This window comes from Phocoena sinus, chromosome 12 (genome assembly GCF_008692025.1).
Source record: "Phocoena sinus isolate mPhoSin1 chromosome 12, mPhoSin1.pri, whole genome shotgun sequence".
NCBI lineage: Eukaryota > Metazoa > Chordata > Mammalia > Artiodactyla > Phocoenidae > Phocoena > Phocoena sinus.
This window is the reverse complement of record NC_045774.1, coordinates 33,309,208-33,334,853: the sequence shown is the minus strand read 5'-3', so window position 1 is coordinate 33,334,853 and position 25,646 is coordinate 33,309,208. Positions and strand designations below refer to the sequence as shown.

Below are 25,646 nucleotides of genomic sequence, written 5' to 3'. Positions count from 1 at the left end.
CAAACTTCTCATGCTGAAGTGCCTGGCAAAAACTAAGCACTAAATAAAATGCTGCTTTCCCCAAAAAAAGATTATTAGGACATAGAACATTGGGACACACCTTTGTTAAAGAAATTCGAATTAAAAAGACCCACAGCAGGCGTACCCCACACAGTGCTCTCTTCTGAATATTCCTTTTGTCTTCACTCCCTTCTCTCCTATTGTTTACCTTTCATTTTAGGTAAAAAGCCATATTAGGAAAACATGTTTCTCTTTTTTTAAAAAAATCCCTAAATTATAAATAAATATCATTTTTCCAAAGATAAAGAGAGTTTCAGATGGGGGCGGGGGGAACAGTATAGTCAAAAGCTGCGGAGATCTCAAAGAAGATGAGGATGGAGGAAAAACCCATGAATTTTCCAAATGGGTTGCTGTAACTCTTCTGAAAGTGATTCAGGTAGGGTGGTGAGTGTTGCATGGACTGCAGAGGGTTAAGTAGAGAGGAGGTATTAAGGAATAAACAAAAGAGAGTACAAACTACTCTTTTTTTTTTTTTTTTTTTTTTTTTACAAGCTACTCTTAAAGTCTCTAGAGAAGGACAAGGAAGTGGGGCAATATATAAGCATGAAAATAGCTGATGCTATTTCATTTGTAATGGCTAAAATTGAATAAGTGGCTCTGATCTGTTGAAAGAATTCATGAACCAAGATCAGAAAGTTTCATCTGTCTTTGATTTGTTATTTTCCACTGTTAACATTCTATTTCTAACTCTTCTCATCACTACAAATCTTTGCTATTATTCCCCAAATATTTTGAACTAGAGTGATTCATTCATGTCTGCAATGTCATAAATTTGAGAAGGTATAGGTTCTTCTTACCCTGATCACTATAGAAGCACAAAAACAAAGGCAATCCTGGGTATTTCTCAAGGGTGGATAATTTTTAGAACGCAAGCTTTAAACCGTCACATTTCTGATTGTCTGTGATTCACACCAATGTTGTCCTCTGTGATGGCTTCATTGAAAGGACTGTCATGTTCTATAGGGGACTCAGCCTACCTGCTCTTTTACCAGTAGCTGGTGTGAAAGCCATGCTGTGCCAATGGCTCATTCACAGGAAGCAGGTCAATGTTTTGAAAACATAGATTGTTTCAGATAAGAGAGAAATATGTGAGGAGAGAACAGATGTCAAGGGCAGTGCTAAAGAAAAGGAAAATGCTTGTCTGAATTTTACCTGCAGCTAACATTTTTAAAAATGATAGCAATTTAATGAAGCATAGAGTACTAAATGCATTAATAAGCTGAGGGAGGACCTTACTCATTGCATTTTGGATTCCATTTATTCGTGTTCCTAGTTTTCTTAAGATGGGACTAAAATTTTGGACAAGCAATGCCCTTTAGAGTTGATAATTAATTTGAAAGAATTAAGATATATTTCTTGAGCTCAGAATGCAGTGTCTTCGCAGCATGAAGCAGAGTTAACCGTGTATCAAGATAATAAAGAAAATGCATTAAATATTTGCTTTTTAAGAGCAAGCACTGAATTACCAATAGTGTTAAAATCATTATGTAGGGCTTCCCTGGTGGTGCAGTGGTTGAGAGTCCGCCTGCAGATGCAGGGGACACAGGTTCATGCCCCGGTCCGGGAGGATCCCACATGCCGCGGAGCGGCTGGTCCCGTGAGCCATGGCCGCTCTACCTGCGCGTCCGGAGCCTGTGCTCTGCAACGGGAGAGGCCACAGCGGTGAGAGGCCCGCGTACTGCAAAAAAAGAGAAAAAAAAAAAATCATTATGTAAAAGAGAATCATTTGTTTATCAAAATGAGATATATTAGTAATCTTTCTAAAAATTCTCATTATGAAAATTTCCCAACATACACAGAAGTATGGAGAAGAATACCCTAGACCCACATGTAACCAACACCCGCCTGTAAGAATTAACTTGTGTCCCTTCTTGTTTCAATTCTACATTTATCATACCCCACCCCACCCACCAGATTATTTGAAGGCAAATTCCATGCATATTACTTCCTCCATAATTCAGTATGTATCTCTGAAGGATACAGCTCTTTTGTAAACAAAAGCATTGTCACACCTAAAAATTAATACTATTACTACTACTTCTTTAATACTAGCAAATATTCAGTCAGTATCAGAATTCATCACATTTACCTCCAAATTTTTTAAACAGCTGATTGAATTTTTTGAACAGCTGAAGTTACATACTGCATTTATTTGATATCTCTTAAGCTTTCTTAATCTATAACCTCATTATTTTTTATTTTCTTGCAATTTATTTTTGGAAGAAGCGATATGGTTTGTCTAGTAAAGGTTCTCACATTCTGGATTTTGCTAATTGTATTCCTGTGGTGCTGTTTTCATGCTCCTTGGATACCTCATTTCCTGTAAACTGATAGTTAAAAATGTAGAGATCCACTCTGATTTGGGTTCACTTTTCTGGCACGATTAATCGTAGATGGTGCTGTGTTTATAGATGGTGCTGTGTTCTCTCTTTTGGGGACGTTAGTGGCCATGATGACCATTAGTCCCACCACAGATCCATCATTTCAAAAAAGGCCCTCTTAGTAAACAGCAGCATCCAGTATAGCTGAATATTCTCTACGTTGATTATTTTTCATTTAATAATACATCTCTGCATCTGTTGTTCTTTCATTTCAGGTTCTCTTGGCTATTCTTTCTCATTAATTTTTCCAAATCAACTTTATAATCAACTTGTCCAGCTTTAGGGGGAAAATAAACCTAACAGTTTAATAAGAAATTAAATTGCTTTAGATTTGTGTATTAACTTAGAGAGAGCAGAAAAAGTAACTCTTGTTTCTTTTCAGAACTAGAAGTTGAGATTTTCTTCCTTGCGTAGTGAGGTGGAACAGTCCTTCAAATACTTTCCCATGAGTAGTTAGACATTGATAAAAACCCTTAAAAAAAACTTTCAACAAATAATTGAATATTTTATCTTCAAAGGATTATTAGTCATCCAGGTAGATTATTATTTCTTAGAAATTCTGGAGTGGTAGATTAATTCATTTTCAAATGTATAAACTTTACATGAGTTTAATGTGAGTATAAAAAATCTGTTTTAATTGAGGGCAGAGTGTTTCTGTTCCTCTGGCGACTCGGGAGCCACTTACCCTGAGGTGAAATGGCACATTTGCTTACCTGCAACTCACTAAATTCACGCTCAGCAGTTGTAGTATACACTTGGGGGGAGGAGAATAAATGGGCTGCACATTATAACTGAGTGACAATCTCAAATCATTTCCATCTTTGAAATCATTGTAAATGAATTTGTCTGAAAGCACAGGCAGGCAAGGAGCTATCCTTCTGGACCCGCCACCACATTATTCTAGGTTTATTGAAGTAAGTGTAAATTTACAAGGGACATAAAACTGACTCAAAAAGTAATGATTAGAGTTATTTGTAGGTTAATTTTTTTTAAGTTTAAAGCATTTAAAAGCTTCTGTTGTTGGAACTTGATCCAATAAGTCCAGTAATAATATTTTCAAAATCTGTATAATAAGTTTTAAGATTATAATGAGCCACTTGTTTTCTGTGATTGCTCAGAAATTTTTGCTGGGGAGTAAGAATTTGGTTACATGTGGTTGGGTGGGCGCATCTTTGAGTGAAGCCTCTATTAAACTCAGAATTTCGATGAATTTCCTACATTCAGCCCCGCTTCTCATCCCTGCTTCTGGTCAGACCTGCCTTTGTGAGTTTCTGCTGGACTTGACCCAGGGCAAGTACTGAGTACTTTAGGCCATGATCTCTGCTCTCCCTCCTCAGCTGACTCTCATTGACCTTCCAGAAAAATACTGAACCCTCCTCATGCTCTTATCTTTGTTGTTATTGGTTTCCTATTTATTTATTTATCCTCTTTTTAGGTCTCAGGTGAAAGATTAGGTAACACATGAACCCCATCTATCAACTCAAAACACCGAGACATGCACACATTTCTGTAAGGCTTCCCCGATTATTCTAGTGGGTACTAAGCTTGAAACTCATGATTCCAAGGATCCTTTCAGGTTCTGATATTGTATAACTCTCATTGCTTTCTGAAAGCCAACATACCTATATGAATAAATAAGAGTATTTGACAAACATATACTAGAACTAAGAATACACAGGAGTGTTCAAAACATATTAGAGATGACATCACAGCTTGTGGAAATGTTTAAATCCATAACATTGGCAAGAGCAGGTAGTAGAGTATTGCAAAGCCTCTTTCACAACTAAGCAATTTTGTTATGTGGACAACTGTTTGCTATAGGAAGTTCACAGACAGATAGCAACGGGGGGAGGGAGGCAGAACTTATCAGTGGGCAGAAGTTAGATGGCCATGTGTTTTTCTCTTGACAAACTTTCTCTATGAGAAAGTTGAAGTACCATCTTCCACAGAGAGTGGCTTTTATTAATAGTTTTATGGCTTTCATGGGGGATCAGCCTATAGGAAACGGAGGTCCTCTGTCCTTGTTACATCATTAAGGAGTCCTACTTTGGCCTGGCTCTCTTAACTGTGTGCCAGTGACGCTCAAAAGTCTCACTAAAATCTCCAAAACACAATACTCTTTGGTAGCATTTTCCTAGATCCATGATCCTTCTGAGGACAAAAGAACTGGGATAAAGTAGGTTCCTGAGAGTCATAGCAGAGAATATTTTTCAAAAATTCAGACTCAGCAATGCATGTGCTAGAAATTGGTTCTGGAGGTCAGACTTGCCCACATGGGTTACAGGTGAGCTAATGTATATCCTGTCCTAGGACAGTGGCCAAAGTTCCTAGGCTGTTCACTTCCGGCTGTGAGGTCTCCTCCTATAATGTGAAAAAGATGAGAAAGCATCAGTGCGTATGATGGTCGTTGCATGTTACTTGTTACTTTGGGACAAGGATTCTTCAGAAAGACTGTATTCTTCATTTCCACCCTAAATGAGATCGGGTTCTTAATACTCTAGGAACATCTAATTTAATGCTACATCAGTGACATATGATTATAATTACATGATATTTTATTAGGTGATGCACAAATGGAGTATGAAATAGAAAGTTCTCTTTGTTACAGTAAAATGTCAAACATTTGGTATTATTTCAAAAAATATTTGGGATTTTTTTTTAGTTACCAAGTTTGTAAAATGTGCCCTCCAAAAATGTGGGTATTGTGTATTGGTGTCTACGGTTTATAAAAGCCTAGCCATCATAGCATTTTTGTACTTATAATGAGGTGTTTGCTTTCCTTGTTGCACCCCATACAGATTGAGTTTTTTTCCATCTGGAAATAAGGTTTTATAACTACTGATTTTGAAGAGCCTTTATACTGAAAACACAGGACAGAGTTAATAAAAGTAGCATGAGTACGTTAGAGAATTATTCTATTCAAGTCATTAAAATTTTGGCATACTTAGAAAATCACTCTTAGAATTTTCACAGCCTTTGCCTGACGCCTTCAAAGAATACTTCTATTCATTGTGTTTTCCAATAATGCTGTCTACCACATTTTTAAAAGTTTATTCAAAATACTACATGCTAACTAATTTAATTAATTTTGCGTGAAATGTGAAAGAATCCATAGAAGATAAATGAAAGAAGGATATTATTTTGAAATGGGGTGACATATTCTCGAAGGCAATGACTGCTTTTCCATGTCACTTAATGTAGGCTGTTATGTTGAATTATAGAAGGAGTCTGTGTGGTTTCTAGTATAACTTCTTTTCATGGATTTCATCTATTATTCCAGAGCCAGCACAGAAGCTCCTAAGTCATAAATCCATGTTGTAGCTCCAAGACAATTTGGCCTTTTCCTATATTTGCTTGCTGAGTTGTTTCTAAACAAAGTACTTTACCCATACATCAGTGTATCTTTATTTTTCTTATTTGTACTTGTGATCTCTAATTATGCTTTGATATTTCTCTTTTGGTTTTCCACTAAGAGAATATCTGTGCATTCTTTTTTCTGGATAGAAATTTGCTAATTTACAATATTTATATAGATTGTTTTTTCCAAAGACCACGCAGTATTTGATATTCGTTATCTTTCCATGGTTTTGACTTTGGAAAAGAAACACTGGGAAACAGAGGGTAAAAGAGTTTAAGAAATTTGTTCAACTCATAGAGATGTAATAGGACGAACATTACAAGCAATGTATGCCTTAGTTCCTACAAGTGACAAAATATGCTGGTTGACTGAAATTCAGGCTCTAACAAACAGAAAAGAAAGTGTTAAGCTAGTAGAAGTAACATGGAAGCATGTTGCAATGATTTTGGTTATTCAGTTAAAACTAATAAATATTGAATGCACACTATTTCAAAAGAATTATAATAAGGTATAATAAGGATTGTAGCATCTCTGCCCTTTAGGAGCTCACAATTTATTTATTCATATTCTTTATCATTTTATAGACTTTGTCACGAATAATTTAGGATTACCAGAAATTAGGAACAGGGTATTTCAGATTTTTAATAGGATGAAATATCTCTCTGTTCTATCAGATTAATCAATAGGTTTGACCTTCAGTGAATTCCTTTTTAAAGAGGTTCCATGTGTATGAGTTATTGAATACAGAGTGTCTAAGAGAAATAATTCCTTATGAATAACACCTAAAAAATGCAGAAGTAGCAAATACTTTAGATTATGATTGCTAGAGTATATTCCATTTTACTCCTACTCTTGTCCTTTCTTCAATACTTTTAAAAATACTTCTTTATTTTAAAAATAATTCTATTAAAAACCAAGACATTTATATTAATGCAATTAATATAGCAGGTTATTAGATGAAATTTAAAAGTTCTTCTTATCTCTTTGACTCTTGATTGCCAAACTCCATTGGTCACAGCTTTAAGATGTCCATATCTACCCTTCCCCAAAATGTCTAAGTGTATTCCAATAATTATAGACACATACGGGCTTCCCGCGTGGCGCAGTGGTTGAGCGTCCGCCTGCCAATGCAGGGGACACGGGTTCGTGCCCCGGTGCGGGAGGATCCCGCATACCGCGGAGGGGCTAGGGCCCCTGAGCTCAGGGCCGCTGAGCCTGACCGTCCGGAGCCTGCGCTCCGCAACGGGAGAGGCCACGGCAGTGAGAGGCCCGCGTACCACAAAAAAACAAACAAACAAACAAACAAAAAATTATAGACACATAGGCATATATGTGTGTATATCTGCAATTACACTTATCTATATACCTTTGTAAATATAAATTCATAATATTTCCCACCTGGAGTGTTAGTCAATAAACTAGAATTGTTCAAAGCCCAGACTAATCAGAGACGATGTCTTGGCTATTCCTTGCTATCCCAAGGTTAACCAGATGATCTCAGGAGAGAGAAGGCATTTGGAAGGCTTGGGCATCAGTGATTTACCAACTACAGAAGTATTTCAGTATTTTAATTACCAGTATTTCCACAACTGTGCCTAAGATGCAAATACCATCCGTACTTTCAGTCATATGATGGCTCGTGATTCTCCCCTTAGTGCACACAGACAGAAATGCTCACATCCTACTAAAGATCTCAAAAGACCAGCATGAGAGCCACCTGTCTTATGTTTTTTTTTAAACATCTTTATTGGAATATAATTGCCTTACAATGGTGTGTTAGTTTCTGCTTTATAACAAAGTGATCAGCTATACATATACATATATCCCCATATCTCCTCCCTCTTGTATCTCCCTCCCACTCCCCCTATCTCACCCCTCTAGGTGGTCACAAGCAGTGACCTGATCTCCATGTGCTAGGTGGCTACTTCCCACTAGCTATCTATTTTACATTTGGTAGTATATATATGTCCATGCCACTCTCTCACTTCATTCCAGCTTACCCTTCCCCCTCCCTGTGTTCTCAAGTCCATTCTCTACGTCTGCAGTTTTATTTCTGTTCTGCCACTAGGTTCTTCATAACTATTTTTTTTTTTTTTAGATTCCGTATGGTATTTATTTTTCTCTTTCTGACTTACTTCACTCTGTATGACAGTCTCCAGGTCCATCCACCTCACTACAAATAACTCAATTTCATTTCTTTTTGTGACTGAGTAATATTCCACTGTATATATGTGCCACATCTTCTTTATCCATTCATCTGTCGATGGACACTTAGGTTGCTTCCATGTCCTGGCTATTGTAAATAGAGCTGCAATGAACATTGTGGTACATGACTCTTTTTGAATTATGGTTTTCTCAGGATATATGCCCAGTACTGGGATTACTGGGTCATATGGTAGTTCTATTTTTAGTTTTTTAAGGAACCTCCATACTGTTCTCCATAGTGGCTGTATCAATTTACATTCCCACCAACAGTGCAAGAGGGTTCCCTTTTCTCCACACCCTTTCCAGCCTTTATTGTTTGTAGATTTTTTGATGATGGCCATGATGACTGGTGTGAGGTGATACCTCCTTGTAGTTTTGATTTGCATTTCTCTAATGATTAGTGATGTTGAGCATTCTTTCATGTGTTTGTTGGCAGTCTGTATATCTTTTTTGGAGAAATGTCTATTTAGGTCTTCTGCCCATTTTTGGATTGGGTTGTTTGTTTTTTTGATATTGAGCTGCATGAGCTGCTTATAAATTTTTGAGATTAATCCTTTGTCAGTTGCTTCATTTGCAAATATTTTCTCCCATTCTGAGGGTTGTCTTTTTGTCTTGTTTATGGTGTCCTTTGCTGTGCAGAAGCTTTTAAATTTCATTAGGTCCCATTTGTTTATTTTTGTTTATTTCTGTTTCTCTAGGAGGTGGGTCAAAAAAGATCTTGCTGTGATTTATGTCATAGAATGTTCTGCCTATGTTTTCCTCTAATACTTTTATAGTATCTGGCCTTACATTTAGGTCTTTAATCCATTTTCAGTTTGCTTTTGTGTATGGTGTTAGGAAGTGTTCTAATTTCATTCTTCTACATGTAGCTGTCCAGTTTTCCCAGCACCACTTATTGAAGAGGCTGTCTTTTCTCCATTGTATCTTCTTGCCTCCTTCATCAAAAGTAAGGTGACCATATGTGTGTGGGTTTATCTCTGAGATTTCTATCCTGTTCCATTTATCTATATTTCTGTTTTTGTGCCAGTACCATACTGACTTGATTACTGTAGCTTTGTAGTATAGTCTGAAGTCTGGGAACCTGATTCCTCCAGCTCTATTTCTTCTCTGAAGATTTCTTTGGCTATTAGGGGCTTTTGTGTTTCCATACAAATTGTGAAATTTTTTGTTCTGGTTCTGTGAAAAATGCCATTGGTAGTTTGATAAGGATTGCATTGAATCTGTAGATTGCTTTGGGTAGTATAGTCATTTTCACAGTGTTGATTCTTCCAATCAAAGAACATGGTATATCTCTCCATCTCTTTCTATCATCTTTAATTACTTTCATCAGTGCCTTATAGTTTTGTGCATACAGGTCTTTTATCTCCTTAGGTAGGTTTATTCCTACGTATTTTATTCTTTGTGTTTCAGTGGTAAAATGAAGTGTTTCCTTAACTTCTCTTTCAGATTTTTTGTCATTAGTGAATAGGAATACAAGAGATTTCTGTGCATTAATTTTGTATCCTGCTACTTTACCAAATTCATTGATTAGCTCAAGTAGTTTTCTTGTAGCATCTTTAGGATTCTCTATGTGTAGTATCATGTCATCTGCAAACAGTGACAGCTTTAATTCTTCTTTTCTGATTTGGATTCCTTTTATTTCTTTTTCTTCTCTGAGTGCTGTGGCTAAAATTTCCAAAACTATGTTGAATAACAGTGGTGAAAGTGGACAACCTTGTTTTGTGCCTATCTTTGAGGAAATGGTTTCAGTTTTTCACCATTGAGAACGACGTTGGCTGTGGGTTTGTCATATGTGGCCTTTATTTTTTTGAGGTAAGTTCCCTCGATGCCTACTTTCTGCAGGTTTTTTTTTTTTTATCATAAATGGGTGTTGAATTTCGTCAAAAGCTTTTTCTGCATCTATTGAGATGATCATATGGTTTTTCTCCTTCAATTTATTAATATGATATATCACATTGATTGATTTGCGTATATTGAAGAATCCTTGCATTCCTGGGATAAACCCTACTTGATCGTGGGGTTTGATTCTTTTATTGTGCTGTTGGATTCTGTTTGCTAGTATTTTGTTGAGGATTTTTGCATCTATGATCATCAGTGATATTGGGGTGTAGTTTTCTTTCTTTGTGACATCTTTGCCTGGTTTTGGTATCAGGGAGATGGTGGCCTCATAGAATGAGTTTGGGAGTGTTTCTTCCTCTGCTATATTTTGGAAGTGTTTCAGATAGGTGGGTGTTAGCTCTTCTCTAAATGTTTGATAGAATTCACCTGTGAAGCCATCTGGTCCTGGGCTTTTGTTTCTGGGAAGATTTTTAATCACAGTGTCAATTTCAGTGTTTGTGATTGGTCTGTTGATATTTTCTATTTCTTCCTGGTTCAGTTTTGGAAGGTTGTTCTTTTCTAAGAATTTGTCCATTTGTTCCAGGTTGTCCATTTTATTGGCATATAGTTGCTTGTAGTAATTTCTCATGATCCTTTGTATTTCTGCAGTGTCAGTTGTTACTTCTTTTTTATTTCTAATTCTATTGATTTGAGTGTTGAATTCTATTGTTTTAAGTTTGTTTTTGTAGGTCTTTTTCTTTTCTTGTGCTTTCCTGCCTAGAGTCGTTCCTTTAGCATTGGTTATAATGCTGGTTTGGTGGTACTGAATTCTCTTAGGTTTTTCCTGTCTGTAAAGGTTTTAATTTCTCTGTCGAATCTGAATGAGATCCTTGCTGGGTAGAGTAATCTTGGGTGTAGGCTTTTCCCTTTCATCGCTTTAAATATGTCCTGCCACTCCCTTCTGGCTTGCAGAGTTTCTGTTGAACGATCAGCTGTTAACCTTATGGGGATTCCATTGTATGTTATTTGTTGCTTTTCCCTTGCTGCTTTTAATATTTTTTCTTTGTATTTAGTTTTTAATAGGTTGATTACTATGTGTATTGGCTTGTTTCTCCTTGGATTTATCCTGTATGGGGTCTCTGTGCTTCCTGGACTTGATTGACTATTTCCTTTTCCATATTAGGGATGTTTTCAACTACAGTCTCTTCAGATATTTTCTCAATCCCTTTCTTTTTCTCTTCTTCTTCTGGGACCCCTATAATTCGAATGTTGGTGGGTTTAGTGTTGTCCCAGAGGTCTCTACCACTGTCCCAATTCTTTTCATTCTTTTTGCTTTATTCTGCTCTGCAGTAGTTAGTTCCACTATTTTGTCTTCCAGGTCACTTATCTGTTCTTCTCCCTCAGTTATTCTGCTATTGATTCCTCCTAGAGCATTTTTAATTTCATTTATTATGTTGTCCATCATTGTTTGTTTGCTCTTTAGTTCTTCTAGATCCTTGTTAAACGTTTCTTGTATTTTCTCCATTCTATTTCCAATATTTTGGATCATGTTTACTATCATTATTCTGAATTCTTTTTCAGGTAGACTGCCTATTTCCTTTTCATTAGTTTGGTCTGGTGGGTTTTTACCTTGCTCCTTCTTCTGTTTGTTTCTCTGTCTTCTCATTTTGCTTAACTTACTATGTTTGATGTCTCCTTTTTGCAGGATGCAGGTCTGTAGTTCCCACTGTTTTTGGTGTCTGCCCCCAGTGGCTAAGGTTGGTTCAGTGGGTATGTAGCCTTCCTAGTAGAGGGGACTAGTGCCTTTGTTCTTGTGGGTGAGGCTGTGTCTTGTCTTTCTGGTGGGCAGGACCGCGCCCGGTGTTGTGTTTTGGGGTGTTTGTGATCTTATTATGATTTTAGCAGCCTCTCTGCCAATGGGTGGGGTTGTGTTCCTGCCTTTCTAGTTGTTTGGCATAGGGTGTCCAGCACTGTCACTTACGGGTCATTGAGTGGAACTGGGTCTTTTTTTTAAATTTTATTTATTTTTGGCTACATTGGGTCTTCATTGCTATGTTCGGGCTTTCTCTAGTTGTGGAGAGCGGGGGCTACTCTTCATTGTAGTGCGCGATCTTCTCATTGTGGTGGCTTCTCTTGTAGCAGAGCATCGGCTCTAGGCACACGGGCTCCAGTAGTTTTGGCATGCAGGCTCAGTAGTTGTGGCTTGCGGGCTCTAGAGCACAGGCTCATTAGTTGTGGCACATCGGCTTAGTTGCTCCTCAGCTTGGGGGATCTTCCCGGACCAGATCTCGAACCCGTGTCCCCTGCATTGGCAGGCGGATTCTTAACCACTGCACCACCAGGGAAGCCCAGAGCTGGGTCTTAGCATTGAGATGGAGATCTCTGGGGGTGCTTTTGCTGTTTGATATTACATGGAGCTGGGAGGTCTCAGGTGGGCTCATGTCCTAAGCTCAGCTGTCCCACCTCAGAGGCACATGCGTGACACCTGGCCGGGGCACCAGGACCCTGAGAGCCACATGACACAGAAGAAAAGGGAGAAGAAAGAAAGAAAGAAAGAGAGAGAGAGAGAGAGAGAGAGAGATGGAGGGAAGGAAGGAGGAAGGAAGGCAGGAAGGGAGAAAATAAAAGAAAAAGAAATAAAAGAATTTTTTTAATCATTAAAAATTAAAAAAATTAAAATTTAATTAAAAGAAAGAAAGAAGAGAGCAACCAAACCAAAAAGCAAATCCACCAATGATAGCAAGCACTAAAAACTATACTAAAAAAAACAAAACAAAACAAAAAAAAGGACAGGCAGAACCCTAGGACAAATGGTAAAAGCAAATTATACAGACAAAATCACACAAAGAAGCATACACATACACATTCGCAAAAAGAGAAAAAGGAAAATATATATAAATATATATATCTATACATTAAAAAACAAAAGGAAGAGAGCAACCAAATCAATAAACAAATCTACCAGTGATAATAAATTCTAAATACTAAACTAAGATAAACATAAAACCAGAAACCAGTCTGTCGCATATAGCAAGCCCCAAGTCTACAGTTACTCTCAAAGGCAACTGCCTCAATTTTGGGATGATTCATTGTCTGTTCAGGTATTCCACAGTTGCAGGGTACATCAAGTTGATTGTGGAGATTTAATCAGCTGCTCCTGAGGCTGCTGGGAGAAATTTCCCTTTCTCTTCTTTGTTTGCACAGCTCCTGGGGTTCAGCTTTGGATTTGACCCCACCTCTGCATGTAGGTCACCTGAGGGCATCTATTTCCGCCCAGACAGGAGGGGGTTAAAAGAGCAGCTGATTCGGGGGCTCTAGCTCACTCAGGCTGGGGGGAGGGAAGGGTGCAGAGTGCGGGGCGAGCCTACGGTAGCAGATGTCGGCATGACGTTGCAACAGCATGAGGCGCGCCGTGTGGTCTCCCGGGGAAGTTGTCCCGGGACCCTGGCAGGGGTGGGCTGCACAGGCTCCCAGGAGGGGAGTTGTGGATGGTGACTTGTACTTGCACACAGGCTTCTTGGTGGCTGCAGCAGCAGCCTTAGCATTTCATTCCCAGCTCTGGTGTCTGTGCTGATAGCCGTGGCTTGCGCCCGTCTCGAGCTCGTTTTGGCGGTACTCTCAATCCAGTCTCCTCGTGCACCCCGAAACAGTGGTCTCTTAGGCAGTTCCAGACTTTTTCCTGGACTCTCTCCCAGCTAGCTGTGGCGCACTAGCCCCCTTCAGGCTGTGTTCACGCAGCCAACCCCAGTCCTCTCCTGGGATCTGACCTCCGAAGCCCGAGCCTCAGCTCCCACACCCCATCCATTCTGGCGGGTGAGCAGACGAGCCTCTCAGGCTGGTGAGTGCTGGCCGCCACTGATCCTCTGTGCGGGAATCTCTCCGCTTTGCCCTCTGCACCCCTGTAGCTGCGCTCTCCATTGTGGCTCCAAAGCTACCCACCCCGCCCCGCCACCCACTGTCTCTGCCAGTGAAGGGGTTTCCTAGTGTGTGGAAACTTTTCCTCCTTCACAGCTCCCTCCCCGAGGTTCAGGTCCCATCTCTATTCTTTTGTCTCTTTTTTTTTCTTTTCTCTTTTGCCCTACCCAGGTACATGGAGAGTTTCTTGCCTTTTGGGAAGTCTGAGGTCTTCTGCCAGCATTCAGTAGGTGTTCTGTAGGAGTTGTTCCACATGTAGATGTATTTCTGATGTATCTGTGGGGGGGAAGGTGATCTCCACGTCTTACTCCTCTGCCATCTTGAAGGTCTCCTGTCTTACGTCTTATATATCAACCTTTCATATTTTTAAATTAAGTCCCTTAGAGTGTACCATAGACAGTGTAGATGTATTCCTGAAAGTCTCATGTCAAAACTATGTAGCAAGTAAGGTTTATTTTCAGAACATTCCTTTCAAGCTCCCTTCTAAGCAGACCCTTAATCACATTTTAGCGGATTTGTCCTCCAGTTGTATCCTTTCAATGACCCCAGTCACCCAGAGCTTAGGGTTGACAAGCTCCTTGTACCTCACTGAATTTACTAAAAAGAAGATATACCACTGCTTTATTATTAGTGTACTCATTATATATCTCATTATTACAATATATTATCAATTCATAGATGGTGGGACAATAACTTAAACTACTTTGTATCTACCTTTCTACCCAGGACATTGCAAATAAATGTCATTCGGTAATGTTTGTGCATTGTTCTTTTGGATTGAATTGGTAAAGACACATATGGACCATCGCAAAATATCCAGAATATTTATTTTTTACCTCTTCAAATATTATGTAGTTTTGAACATAGAGGATTGCTATATTTCCCTCAATTGTCACTCTGTTGATTTACAGTCACTTGATGCCCTTATTTTCCTTTTCTTTAACACATGTTTACCTCTTATACAGAAGGTACAGAAACCCTTCATTGAATATGTTCCAGTTTCAAACAGTTGTCTGCATGTACTAGAATTTCCTCCCCGTTATTTTCTATTTGGGGATGTAAAGGAAATGACATTTATTGAGTATTTATAGCCAAGCCTTTTGCTAGGTATTTTTGCATACATTATCTCATTTAATCTAAATTGCCTCTCAGTAGTGTACTTAATGTACTTATTATTGACCCTAATTTGCAGATAAGGGAGCTAGGAGTTGACAAAGTAAAATAATCTGCCCGAGGTCACAGAAATGCTGGGACCACAATTTGAATACAAGATTGTGCCTCTGAATCACTATGTTGTTTTTGCTGTACCACAGTAACGGATGGTACTTGTCTGAGGATTAGGTGACATAAGTAACTGTTTTCTAATCTATCAAGCACTATCCACACATGGAATTTCTAACTCATGTATTATAATTTCCAGCAGAGTAAGGTGAGTAAATTGGTATGTAATAAATGTTTTAACTGATTGTGATTATAATAGAATTTCAAAAATTACGTGAAATGATGTTAATGAGTTATTAGAGAACTAAAATCCACAAAATGGAACATCTCATCTTAGCCAAAAGGTATGAATATGTAACAGTAAAAATATTTTTAGAGAATATCATAGGGTTATGGAATAATATCTGAATAAAATCTATTGTAGCCTTAGGTAGGCCTTATATTTGATATGTAACAGTGAGAACACTTTGGAATTCAGAGTTACATGTTGTTGTTGTCACTCTTCCCCAGGTGTTCCAGATTGCGTATGTGATTGTGAAAGCAGCTAATTCCCCTCGGCCTGGAAACTGGATTTTGGAACGCTCACTTGATGATGTGGATTATAAGCCCTGGCAGTATCATGCTGTGACGGACACAGAGTGCCTAACACTCTACAATATTTATCCCCGCACTGGACCACCGTCATACGCCAAAGACGATGAGGTCATCTGCACTTCATTTTATTCCAAGATACACCCCTTAGAAAATGGAGAGGTAAGATGAGAAAACTCACCCTCAGTACATTTAAGGTGGCAAAATAGGGCTATCATAAAAACTAGAATATATCAGTCATAATGTCAGGGAGATTTTAAAATAGGATTTAGCAGAAGTACATTTTAAATAACTTATTAAATAAAAGAGAAAAACTGAAAGTGATTAGAATTTTAACTGCCTTCCTCTAGTATGTTATCTCCCACTTCCAGTAAAGATCAGAGAAGAGGGAATGGGCTTAAGTTGGAAAGTCAGTGATTAATTTTACATATAAAGAGACTTTAATTTTAAATATAAAGATACTTTTCTAACACTGTGGCTTGCTAATAATTGGAGGAGGATTGAGACCTTAAAAGAGGGCCTAGATCTGTGTGTACTCTGGTCTGAAGATGGGGACAAAAGAGGTAAATTTGGGAAGAAATAATAATTCACCTGAAGGACCTAAAGAGAAGGAAATTTTGTCAGTTTTGGTATGTCTTTCTGCTGTCACCACATAGTGCTGCAGTGGGGTTTCTTTCCTTTGTTCAGGCTTTGCTTATTATATGCTTAATTCAGAAGCGTTCAATTTCTCCGTAGCATTTTTTTTGTATGGGTAAGATTTTAGATTCATTCATTGCTTTTCAGCCACAGAGTCAAACCATGACTTCACCTCTACCAGCTGTGTGATCTTGAATCAGTGACTTAAATTCTCTGTGCCTTAGTTTCATCTCCCATAAATTGGAAACAATAACAATAGTTCTTATGATTATCAAGGAGATTAAAGGAATTATTATGTTTAAAACATTAGAACAGTGCTGACAGACATATACACTATTGCTTTGTAAGCATTAGCTATTTTTGTTGCTCTTGTTATAATAATAATAACAACAACAACTATTGAGATTATTGTTTGTGTTGGTAGTCGTAGTCATAGTATTAGCCTCCTCTCAAATACCCAAACCTAGACTTAGTGACTTTTTTGGATTCTCTAGTTATATTTCCCTAATCAGACTCCCTTCAGTATATACGGCCTAGCTCTTTTTTTCCTACCTGTTTGTATACATCTCTATTTATATTCATGTCTGATATTCTCTCCTCACCAGTTCACACACCTAAAGCTGGTATCATTTTTTATATTCACAGTTTCAGAAAATCCATATTCATACACTATCATGCCCACCTCCACCAATCTAGGGTTATCTCTTTAAACACTTCTGGGGGCAAGTTAGAGTTTTGACATAAATCTATCACACTCTCTTTTGGCACTATTATTCTATGAATGTATACCAGTGCCTCACTATATTTCAATTTCATGTTCAAAAATATCAGTTTTGGGCGAAAAGAAATCCAAATGGTGCTCTCAGCAGAGATTCCAATCTGCCAAATGACAAGGAGTCAAAAGCAGTGAGTCAAACAGCTGTTCAACCTGCTTTGTGCCCAGAGGCATCCAAAGTCCTGGCCAGATTGGCCTGAGGATATGGGAGTACGGAGGAGTGCAGAGAGACTATATTTGAGTTGAATTTGTATTATTTTTCTCCTGGATCCAGTGTTTACCCAGAACCAATAATTATCTAATATTTATAAAGCTGTTCTTTACCTTTAAAAAAATGGTCTAATTCGGAAATTTGTTGAACAATGTAAAATGTACCCAGATAGATATGTAACATACAAGTTACATGTATATCCCTGAAGCATGCTCTCCCTATAATGATGGTGGTTCTCCATCCTTTAGACGGTGTCAACTTGACAACATGGAACAAACAGACATTCTATTTGTTTGTGTTTAACTGGCTATGCTGTATTAGACATTCACTAAAAAGTAATCATTGATGGTGACTTTTAAGAACAACTTATTCAACTTTCTCTGTGACATGCTTTTGTAAGTCTATTTTTCTCTCATTGGAAAGTGGATGAGGTGAGGAACAGAAAGTAAATTCAAAATATTTGATGTAGAATGATAGTATTTAAGAATATGAATTAAATTCAGACCTCTCCTAGAATACCTGCTTCATTTTATATTTTATGCTGTGAAACGTATTACTTTTTGGAATGAACAGGTCCAGCAAAGGTAGGTGATAATCTCCCAAGACTCCCAGATCCACTGGTGACAAAGCTGAGATAAGAATCCAGGTCCCCTGACTCCTAGGTTAGTGTTTCTTTCAGACTGAAGACTGGAAGTCGATTTTTTTAAAAAAGTTGGTAATAGCTAAACTCAAATAATGGTTTAGAAGAGATATAGAGATAGATATGCTGGATCCATTAAAGTAGAAAGATTCTTAATCCTGAGATATCGTGATATAGAAGAATGTACATGGGACTGGAAGACTGGGCTCTGCTTCTGGCTCTAGTTTTTGTGGGATGTTGGGCAGGTCACTTAATCTCTGAGTTTGAATTTCTTTAATACATGAATTAGTTTTATATATAAATTGTCCTAAGGCATCTTTCAGTTCTAAAGTAATAGTTTTGGATATCAACTACAATATAACATGTGGGAATAATTTTGGGATGCTTGTCTCCAATATTTCCCAGACAAGTGACTATGAAATAAATCCTACTATCATTAAATTTCAGTTTTAAAATGATTCACTTTTGAGTACCATCTGAAATCTAATTACTAGGTGCTTATGTTCAGAACTTCCCAGAGAAGTGACATTCAAATAAAAACCAAATATGTAAACCAGTAAATGCAAAATGATAGTATAAATGCCACAGAAGAAGTGTGTACAGAAAATGGTAACGTCCCTCTGGGTGAGCCAAAGGAGCCACATTGAGAAGATGAATTCTCAGAGTACAGGGAAACAGAAACAAAAGTTTCTTAGTATCTCAAAAGTTTCAAAGGCAATATGCAAATTCCAATATGCCCTATGACTTAAACTAGGCATATAACAAGACTTCACCTCCATTGTTGAAGGATATTTTTATATCCTTATTTTTTATAAGGATATTTTTATTGGGTATAGAATTGTAGGATTCTTATTGTTTTTTGGCATATTTTATTGTCTTCTGGTTTCCATTGTTTATGTGGAAAAGGTAACTATTTAATAGTTGTCCTTTGTAAAGTCTTTTATTTCTTTAAAGATTTTTATCTTTGTTTTTCACTAGTTTTACTGTGATGCTCCAGATCTGCACTGCCCAATACAATCTTTATTAGACATATGTGGTTATTAAATTTATATTTCAATTAATTCAAATGAAATTAAAATTCAGTTTCTCAGTTGCACAGCCACACTTCAAGTGCTCAATAGCCACATGTGACTAGCAGCTACCGCACTGGATTGCACAGAATAGATCATTTCTATCATTGCCTAAAGTTCTATTGGGCAGTGTTGCTATAGATGATAGCTTTCTGTTTTCTAGATAGGGATTTATTTGGTTGGTATATCTGCAGAGTGATGTCTTTCATCAGTTCAAGAACGAATTCAGCCACTAACTCTCCAAATATTGCTTCTTCCCCATTATCTCTCTTCTATAAATATGATTTAGAATAATTTAGAACTTCTCACAGTATACACTATGCATCTTACACTCTCTTTTATTTATAGTCATCCTTTTGGCTTTCTTCCTTCATTCTAGATATTTTCTTCTTGCTTACTTTGAGTTCACAATATCTCTCTTCAGCTATGTAAAAACTACTATTGAAACCAATCATAAAATTCTTAATTTCATGTATTATATTTTTCAGTTCTAGAATTTCTCTTTGGTTCATTTAAAATAGTTTGGTATCTAGTTTTATATCAAATTTTTATATACCTATTGAATTTTTAATAAAATTATATTCAAATTTTCAATATTCTATTTTTATCTCCTTGAGCATAAAGTAACAATTATTTGAGTTCTCATTTTATAATTCTAATATCTGACCTTTGTGAATATATTTTATTTCTGTTTCATTTGCCGATTCTTTCTTATGCTGTATTGTATCCTCACATTCTTGATTATTTTTGCATATCAGAAGTTGTATTTGAAAAACTGTGTGTAGAAATAATTTAGGCCTAAGAAATTATCTTTACCTTATGAGGATTTTCTGATGCTTCTGCTAGGCAATGGCAATATGGATCATCTTAATCCAATTTCTGGGATACTTAGATGCCTCAAAGCTGTGCTGAACTCCCATGACAGCTGATTTAATTCTAGTTTATCCCCATTCTAGGCTTCCTGTCTTTGAAGTCCAAACTAAAGAGTGTGGAATTTACCTAAGTCTCACCCAAAAGTTCCGGAATCCAACTTTTGTCCTCCTAGTACAGCAAGACTGTCAAAGCACTGCTCAGTCTCTGAGCCATGTCTTCTGAACAGGGAAATGTCCACAGGACAAAAGCTGTCACAATACACTAATTATCTCTATAGACATCAGTCTTCTCCTTGATATTGAGAAGTTGATTCTTTATCTTCCTGATAGCTGTCATATGGCTTTACATAAATGTTTTTATATATTTTGTCCAGTTGATCTAGTTGTTATCAATGACAGTGTTAGCACTAACGATATAATTTACTATAAACAGAAGCATAGTCTCATATGCACTGTTTAAAGCCTTTTTATTCTGGAATCATTTTATATTTACATAAATGTAAGAAGAGGACAGAGAATTTGCATGTCCCTTTTACCCAGCTCCCACTAAGGATAATATCTTACATAATTACCATTCATTTGTCAAAATAAGAAATTAATAATTGATACTCTATTACCTAAACCACAGACTTATTCAGATTTAATTCATGTTATCATTAATGTCTTCTTTTTTTTCTCTTCTGGGATCCAAGTTGGGATACTACACTGCATTTATTGCATCATTGTGTCCCCTTAGTCTCTTCTAATCCATGACAGTTTCTTAATCGTCTCTTGTTTTCCTTGGCCTTAATCACTTTTAAGAGTACTGGTCAAGTTTTTTGTAACATGTGAGTCATTTTGAGTCATGATTAGACTGGGCTACTGGGTTTGGGGGAAGAATACCACAGAGGTGAAACAACTTTCTTATTGCATCACTCATATTTATTTTTATATGCACATCTCCTATGTCCTCCTTATTGGTTTATAAGTTTTCCTGTCTTCTAGATAGGATTTTATTTTAGACAACAATATCTAAATATTCACCATGATTTGAAATGTATATTTTTGACTAAGCATTGAATGATCATTTGCTTCCAGATCTTCACAATACCCTTTAAATATAAATTTAAGTCAGAGAATAAGAAAAATAAGAGCAGAGTATTTTTAAGACTCACCTGTGCAGCAAGGCATTATGAAATAAACATGTCTCAATTATAACACACTAAGTAATAATGTTTATGTTATAGGTATAGAACATTAATAGAAAATAGTCTTCTGTGACTAACATCAAATCTATTGAGTCCAAGGTTTATTACATTGTTACTTGTCTGTAGAGTTTTAGAGACATGTGCCATAACTTTTGGAACCTTCCAAGATATCATATTTCAGGTGAAAAGTACATCATTTTAGAGCTGAAAGATACCTTAGGTGAATACCTTAGGAATTCAAGGATATCATAGCCTTGACTTTGACATCTATATCCAAACTTCAGCGCTCTCCTCTGTCCATATTATCACTGGAGACCATTTAGCCTTTCCTTCTGACCTCTTGGGTCTTAACAGCATCATCTCTGCTTATTTCTTCAGTTTTATTTGTTGCTACAGACACCGCCACTTTTTGGCCTCCACCCTCTAGCTTGGTCCATTCTCTGTCCTCCACCTCACATTGCCTGCAAGAGATCAACAAATGTTAGTCATGTGGATTCACCAGAAGGGCACATACCCAGTCCCCTAGATGACTGGGTTCAACTGCATCCAAGAAGGAGAGTAGTCCTGCAGGCTAGCATCCTGGGCTTGCACCCAAAGGGAGAAGAGAAATTTACTGAGCTATGAGATAATCAAGTCTCAGGACTGGCAGAGGAAAAATAATAGAGGGCAATGGAGGCAATGGTCATAATAGTATGGCCTAGTATGTTGTTATCCAGTGTGTAAACAGAAGGAGACTTGGAGCAAAACTTTCCAAGAGTTTCATTTTAGAAAGGTGATTTTGCATCAGCAGTGCCAAGAGAGGGCTCAGCAGGAACCCTGCTTGCCTTGCCTTGAGAGAATGATCCTAAGCTCCAGAATAGTTGTGTAGTATGTAGTAACAGACCGCAGGGGGCCTCCATTACTTTGAGGGCAGCCAAAGACAAAATCTTTGGTGGGTACAGCTGCAAAGATGTACTTCTCCAGCAGTGCCACGGGGAGCCAATTCCAACCACAGCTGCTATCAGCCCAAGTGCTGCCTCTGCTGAAAGCACTTGCCCCTGGATGCTATTTAGAACTGCTAACAAGAACCACCACTTGGAGGCACCACTGTGAACTATGATTGCAGCCATGGCTCCTCCCAAACTTGGCTTTACTTGGCAATCACTGGGAACATTTGAAAGATAGCTATTTCTGGGGCCAGGGTTTTTAATTCAGTAGGTTTGGGAAAGGCTCAGGAAGCTCTATGTATATGTTAAACAAGTACTCCTGGTGATTTTGATACCCCTCCTTTTGGCTCATTGTTCAGATATTTCCAGCTTTCCCAAACCCTGGAGAAGAACAGATCATTAGTCATTTAGGGAAAGCGTATCAGACATTCTAACTCCTTCTAACTGAAGAAAGAGACTTACTTTTCTGACAGAAAACATGTTTGGCTTTGGTGGACCGAATCTGTGGGTGAGTTTGAGTTTAGTAAATAAACTTTGAGCTGTCACTAAGTTATAGATGGTTAAAGGAGGGGCTGGGAGAGGAGAATCACACTGATAATATTGACAAGAATGGGGCTGTATGGATGGCACTGCTTTAGGGTTCCTAGAATTAAAATTGTAGTAAATGTGTTTCTGTTATATGAGACTCTCCCCTTTCTGTGACTGGGATTATTGCTTTAAATTTCTTTGGATTGTCACTAGACTGCTAAATAATATTCATAGTTACCATATTAATTTTTGCTTCAGTTTCCTCATACAGAGACCTTTAAGTTATTCACATATGATTTCCTCTTTTTTTTACTACAACACTTCCCAGCTCTTCAGGACTGCAACTCAGTTGGAACTTAGATTCACTTTGATTCTGCTTTTGAAACATGGCAGGCTTGTATAAATTCCCTGGAGCAGCCATCATTAATTCTTGAAGACACCTTTTTTTCCTTTAAACTGTGTGTGGAGCTTTGATATTATTTTCGTTTCCTATGTGACAGAATTTTACATATACAGACAGAATTTTTTCTCCCTCTTTGTATCACCTGACATTATGGTTGGTGATCCTTAGAATTGCAAATACTGGAAAATGAAGAAACAAACCCAACACTGTGTAAAAAAAACTGTTTCTGAGAACCTTCTTTGATGTGATATTGTTCACGGTATGGCATGATTGCATGTGTGAGTTTGTGTGGAAATGCAGGGATGGAAATGAGGAGCGAGCCTTTCTCAATTACCCTTGGAGTTGCTCCCTTAAGGAGAAGCATCAGGGTATCACTAATATGTATTGGTTTTGAATAGAGATTTAGGGAAATAATTTACGGGAGTTTCAGATATCCTTCCTCTAAAAATAGTTCTTGCATTGACCAACATGGAGCCAGTTAGTACCTGGAGCAACAAGGTGAAAGTGCCTCAAAACAATGAGGTTTATGTGGCTTCCTCCAAAAAAAACCCCCCGCTTATTTCAACTCCAGTTGGAATATACAGAGCACTTGAAATGTATTGGAATTACACACACATAAAATCCATAATTCACTTTTTTCCTCATTTGGATCACATTTTTTAACATCTTTATTGGAGTGTAATTGTTTTACAATGGTGTGTTAGGTTCTGCTTTATAACAAAGTGAATCAGCTATACATATACATATATCCCCATATCTCCCCCCTCTTGCGTCTCCCTCCCACCCTCTCTATCCCACCCCTCTAGGTGGTCACAAAGCACCGAGCTGATCTCCCTGTGCCATGCAACCGCTTCTCATTAGCTATCTATTTTAAATTCGGCAGTGTATACATGTCAGTGCTACTCTCTTACTTAGTCCCAGCTTCCCCTTGCCCACCCCGTATCCTCAAGTCCATTCTCTATATCTGCGTCTTTATTCCTGTCCTGCCCCTGGGTTCATCAGAACCTTTTTTTTCTTTTTTAGATTCCATATGTATGTGTTAGCATACAGTATTTGTTTTTCTCTTTCTGACTTACTTCACTCTGGATGACAGACTCTAGGTCCATCCACCTCACTACAGATAACTCAATTTCTTTTCATTTTATGGCTGAGTAATATTCCATTGTATATATGTGCCATATCTTCTTCATCCATTCATCTGTCAATGGACACGGAGGTTGTTTCCATGTCCTGGCTATTGTAAATAGAGCTGCAGTGAACATTGTGATACATGACTCTTTTTGAATCATGGTTGTCTCAGGGTGTATGCCCAGTAGTGGGATTGCTGGGTCATATGATCGTTCTATTTTTAGTTTTTTAAAGACCCTCCATACTGTTCTCCATAGTGGCTGTATCAATTTACATTCCCACCAACAGTGCAAGAGGGTTCCCTTTTCTCCACACCCTCTCCAGCATTTATTGTTTGTAGATTTTTTGATGATGGCCATTCTGACCTGTGTGAGGCGATACCTCATTGTAGTTTTGATTTGCCTTTCTCTAATGATTAGTGATGTTGAGCATCCTTTCATGTGTTTGTTGGCAATCTGTGTATCTTCTTTGGAGAAATGTCTCTTTAGGTCTTCTGCCCATTTCTGGATTGGGTTGTTTGTTTTTTTGAAGTTGAGCTGCATGAGCTGCTTGTATGTTTTGGAGATTAATCCTTTGACAGTTGCTCCGTTTGCAAATATTTTCTCCCATTCTGAGGGTTGTCTTTTCGTCTTGTTTATAGTTTCCTTTGCTGTGCAAAAGCTTTTAGGTTCCATTAGGTCCCATTTGTTAATTTTTGTTTTTATTTCCATTTCCCTAGGATGTGGGTCAGAAAGGATCTTGCTGTGATTTATGTCAGAGTGTTCTGCCTAGGTTTTCCTCTACGAGTTTTATAGTGCCTGGTCTTACATTTAGGTCTTTAATCCATTTTGAGTTTATTTTTGTGTATGGTGTTAGGGAGTGTTCTGATTTCATTCTTTTACATGTAGCTATCCAGTTTTCCCAGCACCACTTATTGAAGAGGCTGTCTTTTCTCCACTGTATATTCTTGCCTCCCATATCAAAGGTAAGGTTACGATATGTGCCTAGGTTTATCTCTGGGCTTTCTATCTGTTCCATTGATCTATATTTCTGTTTTTATGCCAGTACCATACTGTCTTGCTTACTGTAGTTTTGTAGAATAGTTGGAAGTCAGGGAGCCTGATTACTCCAGCTCCATTTCTCAAGATTGATTTGGCTTTAAGGGGTCTTTTGTTTTTCCATACAAATTGTAAAATTTTTGTTCCAGTTCTGTAAAAACTGCCATTGGTAGTTTGATAGGGATTGCATTGAATCTGTAGATTGCTTTGGGTAGTATAATCATTTTCACAATGTTGATTCTTCCAATCCAAGTACATGGTATATCTCTCCATCTGTTTCTGTCATCTTTAATTTCTTTCATCAGTATCTTATAGTTTTCTGCATACAGGTCTTTTGTCTCCTTAAGTAGGTTTTTTCCTAGGACTTTTATTCTTTGTGTTGCAATGATAAATGGGAGTGTTTCCTTAATTTCTCTTTCAGACTTTTCATCATTAGTGTATAGAAATGCAAGAGATTTCTGTGCATGAATTTTGTATCCTGCTACTTTACCAAATTCATTGATTATCTCAAGTAGTTTTCTGGTAGCATCTTTAGGAATCTCTATGTATAATATCATGTCATCAGGAAACAGTGACAGCTTTACTTCTTTTCTGATATGGATTTCTTTTATTTCTTTTTCTTCTCTGATTGCTGTGGCTAAAACTTACAAAACTATGTTGAATAATAGTGATGAGAGTGGACAA

At 37.6% G+C, this 25,646-nt stretch overlaps 1 protein-coding gene across 1 annotated transcript in view; it reads left to right on the top strand.

Annotated features, from left to right (window-relative positions):
• LAMA2 (laminin subunit alpha 2) overlaps positions 1 to 25,646 on the top strand; it is a 613,890-nt gene that overhangs the window by 199,571 nt on the left and 388,673 nt on the right. The window contains 1 exon segment of the mRNA XM_032650802.1: positions 15,469 to 15,711. Coding sequence (XP_032506693.1) covers positions 15,469 to 15,711 — 243 coding nt within the window.